Below are 17,923 nucleotides of genomic sequence, written 5' to 3' on the forward strand. Positions count from 1 at the left end.
AATGCAGGTCATCTCTTCATGTTCTTTACAGGGCTGATTAGGCACCAGTAACCCCCCCCCCCTAAATCTGGCCCGCTCTTCTTTGTTACACTCAGCACCCAGGGCACCTAGTATATATGCTTGCTTGCTTACTTTCTTAGTTTTAATGAGAAACCTTCCAGCACATCATGACTCCTCTTCCATGTTCCCATCAACTCAGCTAACATATTTTATTCTTACTCAACTATGGCCTGTTAGGTACCCAAGTAGTACCTTTCCAGGTTGAAAAATGATGCAAAGTTCTGAGAAGGAGAGAAAAGAAGAACTGTAATGAGGATGAGCTCATCTCTGCGTAATGAAGGCCGCTAAAAAGTAATCCACCAATTATCTTCTCATCCCTGTAGAACATTGAACTATGTAATTTGCAGACACAGCAGGTATGGGGTTCCATCCCACACAGACTTCGCCCTGTGTGTTCTTGTAGACTGCAGACGCAACTAGTACCTACGTGAATGAGTCTAGCTCATCAACTGCCATTCGCCGGCTCGGACTTTGTATATGTCAATGAGGAGGCTCTAGCAGTATACTGGAAGGCACAACCTCCTGATCTGCTTTTGCGTATGGCTGACATATTTTCTAGGGCGATTCCGGCAGAGTGGAGGTGCCTGGTGGGTTGGTGAAACTGACTGCAGCTATTCAGTTAGGACCTGTGTTGTGCATTGTTATGCATGTATTGGTGAGGAGCTTGAACTGAGCGCACTTTTGTAAAGGGAGCCAATTTAGTTCCCTTAGGTGTGTTGTTACTCAAGACCGGCTTAGAGGTTGAGGATCAGTCTGGCTGCTGCATTCTGGATGGTCTTGAAGTCTTTTTGTGAGTTGGCTGGTGATTCCCCCATACATGGTGCTCCCGTAGCCCACATTGTGATACTGTCACATGAGGTAAAAACAGTGTCCACAAAGTGCCCGTGGGATGGGGCTGAGACGTGTTGGCTGAGTCCTTTCACATGTAAGTTACTCACAAGGGTAAGCTACATTTGCTAATAGCCCTGATAGGTTGGATCATGGTCATCTTTCAAGCACATTACTGAGTAGTAGGAGTGGATGCACCACACTGTGGAAGCCAACATAATTTCTTCAATGTACGTTCCATTGAGATCAACAAAGCACGCTGAGCTGTTTTTGGTACTTGCCTGAGCCCTTCACCTAAAAAAGGGGCTAATTCAGTTCCAGGTGTTAAACTGTGGAAGCAAAACCTGTTAGCGCGAATTACATTTATGTTGAGATCCTGGCAGGTTTTGGGCTCGAATGTACACTTTTAAGCGAAAAATAGTACATAACACACAAATGTTTTGTGCTCAGTGGTAAGAGCAAACATAGAGGTCTATTAGGATGGCGGACGGATGGCTGCCGCTGGGCCGGTGGTGGTAACCGCCGGCCCAGAGGAGGCCATCCGCCCACGATTGAAACCCGAAAACCGCCGGTCACATTAGCATGGCTGTGATGACCGCGGCGGTGAGAAATTCTGCCCTCCACTTTTCCGCCGGTAGCAGTCCACACGCTTGCCTGGTGGGCGGTGCTGGACCGCTAAAATGGGTCCGGTGCATGGCCAGGCTCCGCCGGCATGATTATGTTGTTGGCGGTAGCCAGCCTTTCCGCTGCGGTGGAACCGCCATGGAAAGGCATGCGGAGAATATCTCCAGGGGCCATTGTGGGCCCCCAGTGTGTTGGGGGGGAGTGGGTGCACTGGGGATCCATGTACCAGGTGTCAGTGCCTGCCACGCAGTGCAGGAATATGCAGGACATGCTCCTTTCGACATTGCGGCGGTGCTGCTGGCATCAGCAACCGCCGCAATGTTAAAGGCCGCGATCGTACTTCCGCGGTCGGATTTCGACAGCGGACCATTCTAATTGGACCGGCGGTTATGTCACGGTCCTGACAGGCGGTCTATACCCGCTACCATGGCGGTCGGAGTGATTTTCCGACTGCCATCCTAATAGACCCTATAGGCCTGATTTAGATATTGGTGGACGGGTTACTTAGTCGCAACGGTGACGGGTATCTTGTCCGTCAAAATCTAAAACCTATAGGAGATTATGGGATTTCTATTTCAGCAGACAGAATATTCGTCTCTGTTGTGACAGAGTAACCTGTCTGCCGATATCTAAATCAGGTCCCAATACTGGTATTAATACCGAGCACAACATTAAATGTGCTGTTTTTAGTGCTCAACTCAAAATGGATGCAACTTTAAAAAATAAAGAATTAAACAATAACTGCACCTATTTTTAGAATTCTGATGACCTCTAAATATGACAGAAAAAATGCAAATGGCAATATTTTGTTAACACAAACATATGTATCTAAAAAACAGATTAATTACTCAATGTTTATGTGTTAGTACTTTTACCTGTAACACTGAGGGCAGCAGTAAGTGAGAAATTCTGAGGAAGAGTCTTGTATTCCACGGTGCACTGATACCTTTTCTCATTATCTTCCAGAGTTGGCCGAAGGCGTAATCGACTGGTGACATTAAATGTTCCATCTGGATTGTCAATAAGGGACCCAGTACAGATGTCCGCAGCAACACTGCTTACTTTGTCATTTGAGAGCTCAAACCATTGCACCTCTATGTTTTCAGGATAAAATTGGCTGATTGCACATGATATGGACCTCTCATCTCCAACCTCAACTGAAATTGCTGATGATGACAACGTCATTTTGGGAGTAGCTGTAAAACCCAAGCACATAAATAGCACATTTTAGATTTCATAATACTTTGTGAAAAGTCTGTCTTTGGCAAAAACATACATGGTCAAAGCATTTCATAATTTTCTCACATTTATGAAGTTTGCCCTTGAGCAGTGTGGGCAGTCTCTATTTTTCTATTTGGAAGATGTAAATGTATCAGAATAGCAGCAGTGTTGTTCTTGCAGTCTGAAGGTATCTCTCAGTGGTTAACTTAGTAAAAGGCCATTACTAAAAGCATAAGAGTAAGAGTTCCAATAATGACTGTGCATTGTGGATAAAAGCCTGGCAGGTGTTCTGGGTCTCAGGGGTGTGCACTAACAGGTACTAGTAAACCCAAGCAGCATTCTGTACACTGCTATATTTGGTGCCACTGTTCCACGGTACCATTGTGCCAGACACAGGCATTTCTAATTCAATTGAAGCTACAGGCCAGTACAAGCAATTGTGGCTGTAATGCAACAATGAGGATTAACAATAGGTCTTCCTCTACGGCGTGGAACGCTCTACTTTTATTGCTACCTGCTAAATAACTGCAAAGCAACATTCACTCCCTGAACAATCGTGGCAAATGTGTACTTCAATCAGTTAAAAAAGAAAGATTGTGGTCACTGTGATACCCTTGCAAAGACTTTTCAAAAGTAATTGTCACCAGTAACTGATTCACAGCTGAGAATAATTTACCAGCAAAGACAAGAATAAAGGGTCACAAACCGAAGTACACCCTAACATTACTTTAATTATGCTGAAATTTCATAAACTGTTTCTCTATTACTCTACCTAGGTGAAATAGGACATTCTGTGCCATCTGCAAGGCATTCTGGGAACAATGTAATATTTAACACAAATAAATTTGAAGGGGGGGTCCAAAGAAAATTTTTAAAGACCTGCAAGGATAATATCCCCAATAATTCAGAACTACCACAAAACATCCTTGGGTCTAAAATTACAACGTAGGCATGTAGAGTGACAAACGAAATATAACACAAGCTGTGGAAAGAATCCCTTTCAGGAAGAAATCCCTCACCCACCAAAGGTGGCATGCTTCCTCATCTGGGATTTTCTTCCTGGTGGGAATACCTAGTCCCACCAAGGGCTACAACGCCGGAATGTTTTTTGTATTCCTACTCTACTCAGGATATACTAAATCCACCAGATGAGAGGTACTTAAATGTAGTGGTGAGGGTGCAGCGCAACAGAAATGTCAAACCGTGAAGGTGGTGAAGTTAAAACTGACTAACAAGAATATAAAATATACTTTTAATGACTTGGTCCTGCTGACAGGATTAAAAGACAGTGCACCTGCAGTATGGATTTAAACTACATGTGTCGGACGAAGCCGTCTACATGTTTCAGCCAAGTCGACCCGAGTGGTGTCAAGGATTTCATCAGGACCTAGAAGGATGCTGCTACCAACAAACAGTGAAATAATAAGTGCTCAAATATCAAACCCGTAATCCTGCTATTTTCATTTTCCAGATTTACTGGTTGTACCTAATAGAGAAGAAAAACAAAAAGACAGTGGAAAAACAATGAGTCCATCACTCTAACATGCTCACAATTTAGTAAAAAAAGGGAATGTGGGATATTCTTATCTCCCATCTCTGCAATGCGTTTTGCATATGATAATGTTGGTTAATTCACTTACCCATAGTGTATGGCTAAGAAGCCTCACCTCAACCTGGCAATAGCTCAGGGAAGGGGGCCCCACTCTGTAAAAAAGGGGATGTAACGGTGTCAAACATAATAATCATTATGTTGACATTACTCCTTACATAAAATGGTGACAAGGAAAAAAAAACAGATCACTACAAAACCGAGTTATTGAAAGCATTCACTCATTCATAAGGTGAAGGTACTGTCTAAAAAACAAATTTGTTACCATCAATTAGTTAGACAGTAATCATAGAACCCCCCTCCAAGACCCAGAGTAATAGTGCAAGAAGGTCATGGGGTGTATTAGCCAGCCATGATGTAAAAAATACACTAAGTGTGCAAGAATAAACAGTTATACGAGGTGTATCCCATTGAACTGGTTCTCTCGTGCCCCAAGGAAAAAACATACCATCCAACTCAGGTATGCCAAGGTCTTGGTTTAATATTGTGTACACATCAATATATACAATAAAATAAAAGAACCTCTGTACTCAGTAACACGCATTATTAAGTAAAAAAAACACTTTCGAATAAGCCTCGGGTGAGGTATATTGACGTCTCGCTCCTAAAGAGTCCAGTCAACACAAGTTTTACTTCAACACCGTGTCTTCACTTGTAACCGAAAACAGGCTCGCAATGGAGGACACAGCAGGTGGGAAGAGGAAGCGAGGAAATGCTCATCCCAAACCCTTAAGTGCCCAGTTCACTTTAATCTACTTTAGGAAGAGAGGAAATGTGTGCCCCAAACGTTTAAGTGTCAGTTCTGGCCCATTTCACTATAATCTACCTTAGGCAAGTAATCATGAGTGCCCCATGTCCCCGTGTGACAATGGCTGAGTCGTCAGGCGTATGCCCACATAAGACACACAGAACAGAGTGCTGCACTGCCATTCTCTCACCTATCGTTCGGTACCCCATGGCGGTACGTAAGCTGTGACCAGAGGTTTATCATTTATAAATTTGAATATGTTTCAGATTGAATATGCTACTTACCAGTATGCATCTGTTCTTGGCATGTAGGGCTGCTGACATTCATATCTGTGCATAGATCGCCGCCTAGTGTTGGGTCCGGATGTTTGCACGTTGTTGTCCTGGAAGAGTCTTCGAAGTATCCTGGGATAGGTGACTCCTCCCCTGGACCACAGTGCGCATGGGCATCCTCTCCATCCTTAGATTGTTTTTCGACATTGTGGCAGTGATGGAGTAGATACAGTAAGTGATGACCATGCTATACAGTAATTCTGAGAGCTGCAGCTGCCAGAGGCACCGGGGAGGAGGGTGGGCGATATGAATGTCAGCAGCCCTACATGCCAAGAACAGATGCATACTGGTAAGTAGCATATTCAGTTCGAGGCATGTGGGCTGCTGAATTCATATCTGTGCATAGAATACATAGCAGTACCTCCTATTAGCGGCGGCTACCCGTGCCAGCTGCAGCAGTCTGAAAAAGAGTTTTGAGAACAGCCTGTCCTACAGCTGCCTGCTGTTTTGAGTGTACATCTACACAGTAGTGTTTGGTAAATGTATGTATAGTGGACCATGTGGCTGCTCTACATATTTCTTGTAAAGGAATGTTTCCTAGGAAAGCCATGGACGCCCCTAACTTTCTTGTTGAGTGGGCTCGTGGGGGAATCGTTAATGTGCGTTTAGCCTTTTGATAGCAAATTTGAATACATTTAACGATCCATCTGGCTATCCCTGCTTTGGAAATGGCGTTGCCCTTGTGTTGTGGAGAAAAGGAAACGAAAAGTTGTTTTGTTTTCCGAAAGTCCTTTGTTCCGTCTATATAGTACATGAGGGCCCTCTTTACATCTAGTGTATGGAGCATTCTCTCTGCGACATTTTGTGGATTTTGAAAGAAAACAGACAGTTCAATAGTTTGATTCATGTGGAACTGCGATACCACTTTGGGCATGAATTTGGGGTTGGTACGTAATACAACCCTGTTTGCGTGAACCTGTATGAATGGCTCTTGAATGGTTAGTGCCTGGAGTTCACTAACTCTTCTTAATGAAGTGATTGCCACCAAGAAAGCTACTTTCCAGGTGAGGAATTGAATCTCACATGAATGGAGAGGTTCAAAAGGTGGACCGATTAATCTGGTGAGGACCAAATTGAGGTTCCACACCGGTGCCGGTGGGTGTCTTGGGGGAATTACTCGTTTGAGTCCATCCAAGAAGGCTTTGATGGCAGGCACTCTGAATAAAGAGAGGTGCTGCCTGTTTTGAAGATAGGCTGCTATCGCGGTTAAATGGATACGTATTGAGTTGTATGCCAGATTGCATTGGTATAGGTGTAAGAGGTAACAGATGATGTTTTGAATGGATGCGTCCAGCGGGTTAATGTCATTGTTGTTGCAATAAATGACAAACCTCTTCCATTTAGCCGCATAGCAAGCTCTGGTAGTGGGTCTCCTGGCCTCCTTGATGATATCCATACAGTCAGGTGGCAGGTTTAGGTAGCCAAACTCTAAGACTTCAGGAGCCAGATTGCCAGGTTCAGCTGTTGCGGATCTGGGTGCTGAATTTCGCCATGGTTCTGCGTTAAAAGTGCGGGTTTGATCCGCAGCCTCTGATGCGGCACCACGGAAAGTTCTAGAAAGGTGGTGTACCATGGTTGGCGCGCCCATGTGGGAGCAACTAGGATGAGTGTCAGAGAGTGTTGTCGCAGTTTGCGTGCCACTAGCGGTATTAATGGCGCAGGGGGAAAAGCGTACGCAAATCTGCCGGACCAGTTCATCCATATCGCATTGCCCTGTGACTGTGGATGTGGGTTTTGGCATTTTGCGTTTTCATTTGTGGCGAATAGGTCTATCTCTGGATGACCCCACTGTTGGAAGTACGGTTGGAGTACTGATGGGTGTAGCTCCCACTCGTGCATCTGGTGGCTGTGTCTGCTGAGCAGATCCGCCATCTGGTTGTCCTTGCTGGGGAGGTGTTCCACCATGAGGAATATGTTCCTCTGAATGGCCCACTTCCACATGCTCTGAGCCAGATGAGACAACTGTGGAGAGTGTGTTCCTCTCTGCTTTTGTATGTAGTACATGGCAGTCATGTTGTCCGTCCGGATCAACACGACTTTGTTGCACAAGTGTACTTTGAATGCCTTCATGGCTAGGAAGATTGCCATCAGTTCCAGAACGTTGATGTGCATCTTCTTTTGTTGGGTTGACCATAGTCCCTGCACTGTGAAAGTGAGTACATGAGCTCCCCAACCCTGGAGAGAGGCGTCCGCTGTCAGTATTATTTGTGGAACAGGCTCCTGGAACGGTCGGCCCTTGCAAAGGTTTTGTGGATTCCACCAATGCAGAGAGTTGTATGCCCGACCGCTCACCAACACTGGGTCTTTTAATTGCCCGTGAGCCTGATTCCATTGACGTGCCAAGCACTCCTGAAGCGGGCGCATATGTAGTCTAGCGTGCGGGACTATGAAAATGCAGGAGGCTATCATGCCTATCAACTGCATGAACACTCGCGCAGGAAGGGAGTGTTGAGGTTTGAACTTTGAGATCAGCAGTTGCATGCTGTTGATCCTCACTAAATTTGGCTGAGCTGTGGCTGCCAGAGTGATTATGGTCGCGCCCAGGTACTGTCGTACGTGTGCGGGTTGGAGATGTGATTTTGGGTAATTTAGTGAGAATCCCAGACTGTGAAGAAGGTGAATGGTGAGGGACATGTGGCTGGCACATTGCTGGGCTGACTTTGCCTGAACAAGCCAGTCGTCCAGGTAAGGGTAGACGTGAATGTGTTGTCTCCGTAGATGTGCAGCCACCGTAGCTAGGCACTTGGTGAAAACCCTGGGTGCTGTTGTCACTCCGAAGGGGAGAACTTTGAATTGGTAGTGATGGCCCTGAATAGTGAACCTGAGATATTTCCTGTGTGATGGGTGTATGGGTATGTGGAAATATGCATCTTTGAGGTCTAGTGTGGCTATGAAGTCTCCCTGACTGAGCAGCGGGAGAACTTGCTGTAGGGTGAGCATATGGAAATGCTCTGAGAGAATGTATTGGTTGAGGGGTCTGAGGTCTAGTATAGGTCTGAGCGACCCGTCCTTTTTTGGGATTAAGAAGTACAGAGAGTACACCCCTGTCCCCTGCTGGTCGATGGGCACGACCTCTATTGCACCTTTTTGCAGCATACTTAGCACTTCCTGCTGCAATAATGCCAAGTGCTCTACGGACATAGGACGGTGCTTTGGCGGTATGTTGGGTGGAGTAGATGTTAATTCGAGACAGTAACCGTGCTGGATAATGTCCCTGACCCACCTGTCTGTGGTGATGGTTTTCCACGTGGACAGGAACCGCTGGAGTCTCCCCCCGACAGGTGTTATGTGGTCGGGGGGAAGGGAGAGGGCGTCACTGTTTGTTTTTGGGTGAGGACCTGGTGTTGCCGTAACCACGTCCTCTGCCCTTGGTGCTAGAGCCACGATATCCACCTCTGTTGGTTTTATCGTAGGTACTCTGTGTGCCCCCTTTAGTGTATTGCTGCTGTGACCCCTGACCTCTAGCTGCTCCTCTATTCCCGGGGCGACGAAAGGAGCCACTACGAAACTGCTGCGTTTGCAGAGCCCCCATTGATTTCGCAGTGTCAGTGTCTTTCTTAATTTTCTCGAGGGTAGTGTCAACTTCAGGGCCGAATAAGTAGTCGGGGTTGACTGGTTGATTTAAGATGTTGTTCTAAATCTCCGGCTTGAAGCCTGAGATTCTCAACCATGCGTGTCGTCTCAACATGACGCTTGTGTTGATTGCCCTCGCCACTGTGTCGGCAGCATCCAGGGCGTACTTGATGGATGCATTGGTAAGGAGTTGTCCCTCTCTGATGAGGAGCTCCGCTGCCTCTTTATATTCATCCGGCAAATGTTGGAGTAGTGATTCTAGTGTGTCGTAGTGGGAACGATCATAACGGGCGAGGAGTGCCTGTGTTGGCAATGCGCCAGATGTTTGCTGCTTGCGCTGCAATCCTTTTGCCTGATGTCTCCAGCACTTTGGACTCCTTGTCTGGGGGAGGAGCATCACCTGTCGTCTGCGAATGGGCTCGTTTGCGAGCGTTAGCAACTACCATGGAGTCCAAAGGTAACTGACCCCTAATGTACATAGGGTCTCCGGGTGCAGGCTTGTATTTTTGTTCAATCCTGGGGTTTAGCACCCGTGCCCTGGTTGTTTCCTTAAAAATGTCTTTTGCAGGTTTGAGAACTCCTTTCAACATGGGCAGAGTTTTGACAGTTCTTTCGGAAGAGGCGAAAGTGTCCACCAAGAAGTCTTCTTCGACAGTGTCAGAGTGTAGTTCTACTCCATGATTGGCAGCAGCCCGTTCTATGAGGGCATTGAAGGCAGCAGTGTCCTCTGTGGGAGATGTCTTTGTGCTGTAAAGCTGCGTGTCATGGGTATCTGGTGCGGTACCCTGGTCTGTAGGGTCATCCCATGTCTGATCTGGGTCTTGCAGATGCTCATCAGGATCGACATCCCCAGGGTAGGTGGTATCATCCCCCATATAGTCCTCTACTGCGTCTGTCTCTGAAGGCGTAGGAGAAAAGGACTGGGGATCCTGATGGGAGGGTTGTAAGCGTTCATGAAGCACTGGCTCCTACCCTGCTGGCAATTTGTGCTTGAGAGGGATTCTGTAGGAGTCCAATCCTCTCTCTGGCGTGATTTTCCGCTTGCGGAGCATCAGTCTACCACTGTTGGCGTTGATGAATTGTGGCTGTGAAGGCTCAAAATCTGTGTGTCTAGTAGACGGGGACTGTGTCTGGCGGACACGTGTCCGGATCTCGAACATCTTCGGCGCCGTGGACGGCGGCAAGCCAAACGTGATGTTGGTCGGTGCCGAGGGTGCTTTCGGAGCCTTGTGCGTGTCGGGGCCCGACGTGGATCGGCGGGCTGCCCGTTCCCTGATGCTTTGCCACGATGCCGCGACCTGTTGCACGGAGAACGCAGACGGCTCTTTGGAACCGGTCGGCACCTTGGAGGTAGGCGTCGACTGCTTTGGAGCCATGGGGTCATCGATCCGAAGAGAGGTATCGACGGTCGTTGGAGTCGACGACTTGGCAGGCGCCGCTGTCTTCGACGAGGACGCAGATGGGGCGGCCACTTTGACGTTGGTGGTCGGGGCCGACGGCTTCGGTGCCAGAGGCCGAGGCGCCTTGTGGGGACCGAGGGCCTTTTTCTTCGGGTCGGCACCGATATCCACTGCAGTGAGCTCGGTGCCGAAATCCCTTTTACTGCGTTCGGGGCCGATGGCCTTTGCTGGCGTCGAAGGAGTGGAGGGCTTCGAGGCCTTCGAGCCGATTACAGCCAGTTTCACTTTTGGTTTCGGTGGAACTGGTGCGACGATTGGTTTCGGTTTCGCTGAAGGGAATCCAGTCGTTTTCGTTAATAATGGCTCGTGCGGAATGTTCGAAGCCGGGCCCAAAGGCGGGGCCGAAGAACTTGGAGATTGATCTCGGGTAAGGCCCGGAGGCGATCCCTCGACCTGAGCCTTATGATGATGCATTTTGTCAGCCTCCGTATCGACGGGTGGGCCTAGCTCCTCGCTAGAGCTATCTTCTTCGGCCCCAAAGGCCTCATCGTAGTCTCCTACCTCGTCGATGACTTCTTCCCTTTGAAAAAGCACCTCATCGTCGTCTTCCGATCGGGAATCGTGTTCGGAAGCGGGGCTGGAGTTTACTTCTTCCACGCTCTCGGCGTCCTCGTCTTCGGTGCTGAAGATGTTGGCCGGGGCAGGCGCCGATTGCTGCGCTTCTAATCTCGCCGCTCGTCGATTCCGGAGAGTCTTCTTCGATCAGAATCGGGCACAGGCCATACATTTCGACTCATCGTGATCCGGTGAGAGACATTTGTTGCATACCGGGTGGACGTCGATGTGTGGGTATTTTGCGTAGCATAAAGGACACCGTTTGAATGGAGTCCTCGATTCCATCGTCGATGGAAGTTCGATGTTCGGACCAAACGGATCCGAAAAGCTGGAAGAAGGTTCTAAAGTACTAAAGAAACTAGTCGATACCGAACGGGAACAGTACCGACGATAACTAAAGGCCTTTTGGCCTTAAACTGAATTTCCCTAACTTGAGCTAAGATAAGCACATCCGAACCCAATGGCGGAAAAAAACAATCTAAGGATGGAGAGGATGCCCATGCGCACTGTGGTCCAGGGGAGGAGTCACCTATCTCGTGATACTTCAAAGACTCTTCCAGGACAACAACGTGCAAACATCCGGACCCAACACTAGGCGGCGATCTATGCACAGATATGAATTCAGCAGCCCACATTCCTCGAACACTGTTCTTTCGGATCCCACTGTATCAGGAGAGGTACAACTCGAACACTGTTCTTTCGGATCCCACTGTATCAGGAGAGGTACAGAAAAAGGCATCTGATAGCCACCGATCATTTATAAATAGAAACTGTATAGAAATGTTCTTGATCTACGTGTTGGGACGGATTGTTGGTATAGATGTGATAATTATGATCGTGGCATTTCGTGATGGTTTTTGGAAGAAAATGCAACAATAAAAATATTTTACATTTTTTTTTTTAAAAGCTGTGCCCGGAGGTGCCGGCTGGGGCTCACCAGGTCAGCTTATATATCACCAGGAAGCGCGCGTGAAGTTGAGTTATCACCGCTGCACATGCGTGCATCTAGGGCGGATGTTCAAGAAGTTCATCCAGCAGATGTCTGTCTGCTTAGGTAGTTCAAAAAGCGTTTATATTCACTGTGCATGCCCGCTGCACGGAGACTAACTCCTCTTCAAAATTTGATTGTGCAGAGCTTGATTGTGCATGTTTTGGTTACCAATCATGTACTGAAGGGGAATACCAGATACAAATATACTGAATCGGGTAATATCTCCTGTTTAGGTAATAGTTGAATGAATGTGCATAAGAACACTGCTAATAGACAGAAGAGACTCCAACGCATACAGAACGCCCAATCCTCGACATACCCCGCCACACCCACATCACTGCCCACCTGAAGGACCTGCACTGGCTCCCAGTCAAGGAGAGGATCACCTTCAAGCTCCTCACCCATGCCCACAAAGCACTACACAACACCGGACCCTTATACCTCAACAAGCGTTTCACCTTCTACACACCGACTCACCAACTGCGCTCCTCCGACCTCGCCCTTGCCACCGTCCCACGCATCCACAGGACCTCCACCGGCGGCAGATCCTTCTCCTACCTTGTGGCCAAAACATGGAACACCCTCCCCACACAGCTGCGACAGACCCAGGACCTGCTGACCTTCAGGAGACTTCTCAAGACCTGGCTGTTCGAGCAGTAGCTGCACCCCCATCCCTCAGCGCCTTGAGACCCTCACGGGTGATTAGTGCGCTCTACAAATATTTGATTGATTAATTGATTAATTGATATTGGCACTGGCAAACCATGGAATCTGTCTCGGCATACCAACTGCAACAGTGAAAAGCCAATCTATCTGATTATCTGCCCATGTGGCTTGCTCTAAATGGGCATGACGACACGCAAGATAAAAATCAGAATCATGGAGCACAAAAGCATGATCTTCTGCAAGTAACAATCAACAAAGCTTACAAATCACTTCGTGGAGAACAATCATTCACCAGAGGACTTGAATTGGACAGTCCTGGAACAACTGTGGATTCCACCACATGTATTGGACATATCGCAGTTTTTGATGAAACGTGAACCACGATGGGTTTACAGACTAAAGAGTGACACAACTGGCTTGAATGACGATAGTCCATGGACAGCATTAGGAGATGACTATCCCTAGAGTTTGCACTGTACCTGGTCATTGTCCCCACTAAGTTGAGCATTGAAGAATTACAGAGTGAGAATGACTCTATGAACACCAATCTCTTAGAAATTGTTAAGTGTTTCCGGACAGTACCATTACTGACGGCTTTTGTACGGTGCATTGAAGCTAAGACTATCTTTCCTCTATATCTAAATTATAGGGGGATTAGCAAGTGCACTTTGGTCCCCTATCATTATTTCAACGATTGATGCCCATTCACTCAACCATTAGCAACATTGACAGACATTACTCTACTGAGTTTTGACCTGGCATTTTCTTTCAGCATATGAACATCACGTTTGTTGGAAATACGTGTCTATTAGCAGTGTTCTTATGCACATTCATTCAACTATTACCTAAACAGGGGATATTATCCGATTCAGTATATTTTTATCTGGTATTCCTCTTCAGTACATGATTGTTTGCCAAAACATGCACAAAAAAGCTCTGCACGATCAAATTTCGAAGAGGAGTTAGTCTCCGTGCAGCAGGCATGCGCAGTGAATATAAAAGCTTTTTGAACTACCTAACCTGACAGACATCTACTGGATGCACACATGCACAGCGGTGATAACTCAACTTCACGCACGCTTCCTGGTGATATATAAGCTGACCTGGTGAGCCCCAGCCGGCACCTCCGGTCACAGCTTACGTACCGCCACGGGGTACCAACAGATAGGTGAGTGAATGGCAGTGCAGTGCTCTGTTCTGTGTGTCTTATGTAAGCCTATGCGTGACGACTCAGCCATTGTCGCACGTGGACATGGGGCACTCATGATTACTTGCTTAAGCAAGGTAGATTATAGTGAAATGGGTCAGAACTGACAATTAAAAGTTTCGGACACGCATTGCCTCTCTTCCTAAAGTAGATTATAGTGAACTGGGCAATTAAGGGTTTGGAGTAAGCATTTCCTCTCTTCCTCTCCCCACCTGGTGTCCTCCATTGTGAGCCTGTTTTCGGTTACAAGTGAAGACACAGTGTTGAAGTAAAACTCGTGTTGACTGGACTATTTAGGAACGAGATGTCAATATACCTCACCCCAGGCTTTTTAGAAAGTGTATTTTTGACTTAATAGTACGTGTCACTGAGTACAGAGGTTCCTTTATTTTATTGTATATACTGATCTGTACACAATATTAAACCAGGACCTTAGCATACCTGAGTTGGATGATATGTTTATTCCTTGGGACACGAGAGAACCAGCTCCAAGGGATACACCTCGTATAACTGTTTATACTTGCACACTTAGTGTATTTTTTACATCATGGCTGGCTAATACACCTCATGACCTTCTTGCACTATTACTCTGGATCTTGGAGGGTTCTATGATCACTGTCTAACTAATTGATGCTAATGAATTTGTTTTTTAGACAGTACCTTCAACTTATGAATGAGTGAATGCTTTCATTAACTCGGTTTCGTAGTGATCTGTTTTTACCTTGTCAACATAGTATGTAAGGAGTAATGTCAACATAATGACGGTTATGTTTGACACCGTTACATCCCCTTTTTTACAGAGTGGGGCCCACTTCCCTGGGCTGTTGCCAGGTTGAGGTGAGGCTACTAAGCCATACACTATGGGTAAGTGAATTAACCAACATTAACATAGGCAAAACACATTGCAGAGATGGGAGATAAGAATATCCCACATTCTCTTTATTTACTCAATCAATCAATCAATCAATCATGGAACTTGTATAGCGCACTACTCACCCGTAGGGTCTCAAGGCGCTGGGGGGGGTGGGTAACGTTACTGCTCGAACAGCCAGGTCTTGAGTTGCTTCCTGAAGGAGAGGTGGTCCTGGGTTGTCCGGAGGTGGATGGGGAGGGAGTTCCATGTCTTGGCAGCCAGGTAGGAGAAGGATCTTCCTCCGGCGGTGGCTCTGCGGATGCGTGGAACAGCGGCGAGGGCGAGGCTGGCGGAGCGGAGCTGGCGGGTGGGCATGTGGAAGGTCAGGCGGGTGTTGATGAGCTTGGGGCCCAGGTCGTGGAGGGCCTTGTGTGCGTGGGTGAGGAGTCTGAACGTGATCCTCTTGCTGACAGGGAGCCAGTGCAGGTCTCTCAGGTGTCCCGAGATGTGGCTGTGCAGGGGATGTCCAGGACGAGTCGTGCTGAGGCGTTCTGGATTCGTTGGAGTTTCCTCTGGAGTTTGGAGGTGGTGCCGGCGTAGAGGGTGTTTCCGTAGTCCAGCCGGCTGGTGACGAGTGCCTGGGTGACCGTCTTCCTAGTCTCGGTGGGGATCCACCGGAAGATCTTTCGAAGCATGCGCAAGGTGTTGAAGCATGAAGATGAGACGGCGTTGACTTGTCTGGTCATCGACAGGGAGGAGTCCAGGATGAAGCCCAGGTTGCGTGCGTGGTCTGTTGGCTTGGGGGTGGTGCCCAGGGCAGGGGGCCACCAGGAGTCGTCCCAGGCTGAGGGTGATGATCCCAGGATGAGGACCTCCGTCTTTTACTAAATTGTGAGCGTGTTTAGAGTGACAGACTCATTGTTCTCCCCCTATCTTTTTGTTTTTCTTCTCTATTAGGTACAACCAGTAAATCTGGAAAATGAAAATAGCAGGATTAATGGTTTGATATTTGAGCACTTATTATTTCACTGTTTGTTGGCAGCAGCATCCTTCTAGGTCCTGACGAAAGCCTTGACACCACTCGGGTCGACTTGGCTGAAACATGTAGACCCCTTCGTCCGACACATGCAGTTTAAAGCCATACTGCAGGTGCACTGTCTTTTAATCCTGTCAGCAGGAACTAGTCATTAAAAGTACATTTTTTGTTCTTGTTAGTCAGTTTTAACCTCATCACCTTCAAGGTTTGACATTTCTGTTGCGCTGCACCCTCACCACTACTTTTAAGTACCTCTCATCTGCTGGATTTAGTATATCCTGAGTATAGTAGGAATACAAAAAACATCCCTGAGCTCCTTCCTCTCAGAGAGGGAGTTGTAGCCCTTGGTGGGACTAGGTATTCCCTCCAGGAGAAGAATCCCAGATGACAAAGCATGCCACCTTTGGTGGGTGAGGGATTTTGCCCTGAAAGGGATTTTCCCACAGCTTGTTGCGTTGTATTTTGTTTGTCACTCTACATGCCTACGTTGTAATTTTAGACACAAGGATTTTTTGTGGTAGTTCTGAACAATGTAATATTCCCATTCTCAAAACAGAGATGCAATTGGCACATCAACAGGTGTGCAAAGGGCAATGCATTTTGCAATTTGACCTATGTGGTATTAGGTTGAATTGCAAATTGTACCTTTGTAGTCAGTCGCATTACAACACGCCTAATGAATATTAACTAGGCAGGTTGTAGTTTGTGCCCTATGACTGGCTGCAGATGCAGGATGTGGGCCAGCAAGGGATGACAGACATCTGTCCTTGTGATAGTTTTCTCTGGACCACTGCTTAGGTTTCTCGAAGCCTATGTCAAGATTCCCGAAGGTAAACATATTCCAGAGTAATAGTTTCCCCTTCTCCAAACAGCTTCCACTCTCATGGATCAACGGTTTGCAATTACAATGTCACAAAATATTGACACATTCATCTCAAAATCACATATAGGCAGTTGATTCCTCTTTCACACCACCTTTTAGCTGTGATACGTATACTGTCGCAGAGACCATTTTATGAGTCCAAAACATTTTTCAGACTCTTATAAAGGGTTTTGTAAGTAGCAGAAAGGTATTCTGGGGTCACAAATGCAGTGATTTTGTGAATAGAAGTCTTTGCATGTACCACGTAAATAGCATAGGTGTTTTGACCATGAAACCATCTCTCATACATACATGAAGTGTTTATAAAGGAACACAATTAGTGGAATACATTTTTGGAACAATCATACCACCAGAAGTAATTTTGAATGATGAGAATATTAGAAAGCAGTCAACAGTAGTAGATAAATGTGCAACTCATAGATCTGGTGCTTTGCTGGCTGTTTTGTATACAGAATTAGTGGCTATTAGAGTAATGTTTTTACAAAATCGATTAGCTTTAGGCATTTTGCTGGCAGAGAATGGCACAGTCTGCTAGATGCTGATGGCTCAACATTGCTGCTCGTTTATACCAGAGAAGAGCAGAAAGATAAAAGAATTTGCAAAGAACATTTCTGAACTGAAACCTGAACTAGAACAATTGGAGACTATTAGTGTAATAGGGAATGTAGGTGAATGAGCTTCTGCTATTGGTAACTGGTTTTCAACAGTAGAATGAGGACTTTTTAGAGTCATTCTGAATCCTGTGCTAATCAAAGGTGTTTGTTTGATAGCATGATATGTTTTATATAAAATATTTAGATGCTGTCTAAATGGAAGAAAGAATAGAGAAAGAATCAGAGAAATTAGGAGAGGGATAGAAATGGAAGAGGAATAGAATAGAGAACATAAGTAATTGAAAGAACTCATAAAATTGAAAAAGAAAACTCAACAGAGAGTGAAAGTGTGCTCTAAAGATTCATTTGTGAAGAAATTCTGATTGTTTTTCAACCATCAGCAGAGGGTAACTGCTGCCGCAAATTTAGTAATTTGCAAATGCTTTATTAAAAATATTGTGCAGAGTTTATGTTAAATGAACCGTTGTTCAAGATGCTTTTCTTCTCTCTGCTGCAATTCCTTACATCTTTGTCGATATCAAAGATCCATCTGCCTGCAGCACAGGGTTTACGATGGATGAGAGAGAAATCCTGTGCTGCAACAGACGCTATGTCAGTATGTTTTTATTGCTGTCTGCTTCCATCATGGCAGTACTGGACAGAATTATTGGGCAGAAATAAATC

At 46.4% G+C, this 17,923-nt stretch overlaps 1 protein-coding gene across 2 annotated transcripts in view; it reads right to left on the reverse strand.

Annotated features, from left to right (window-relative positions):
* LOC146857534 (uncharacterized) overlaps positions 1-17,923 on the reverse strand; it is a 364,382-nt gene that overhangs the window by 265,746 nt on the left and 80,713 nt on the right. For both annotated transcript variants that reach the window (XM_085648076.1, XM_085648077.1), the window contains exon 3: positions 2,388-2,708. In XM_085648076.1, the coding sequence (XP_085504202.1) occupies positions 2,388-2,708 (321 nt within the window). The remainder of the gene's footprint in view (positions 1-2,387; positions 2,709-17,923) is intronic.

This window comes from Triturus cristatus, chromosome 3_2 (genome assembly GCF_964204655.1).
Source record: "Triturus cristatus chromosome 3_2, aTriCri1.1, whole genome shotgun sequence".
Classification (NCBI taxonomy): domain Eukaryota; kingdom Metazoa; phylum Chordata; class Amphibia; order Caudata; family Salamandridae; genus Triturus; species Triturus cristatus.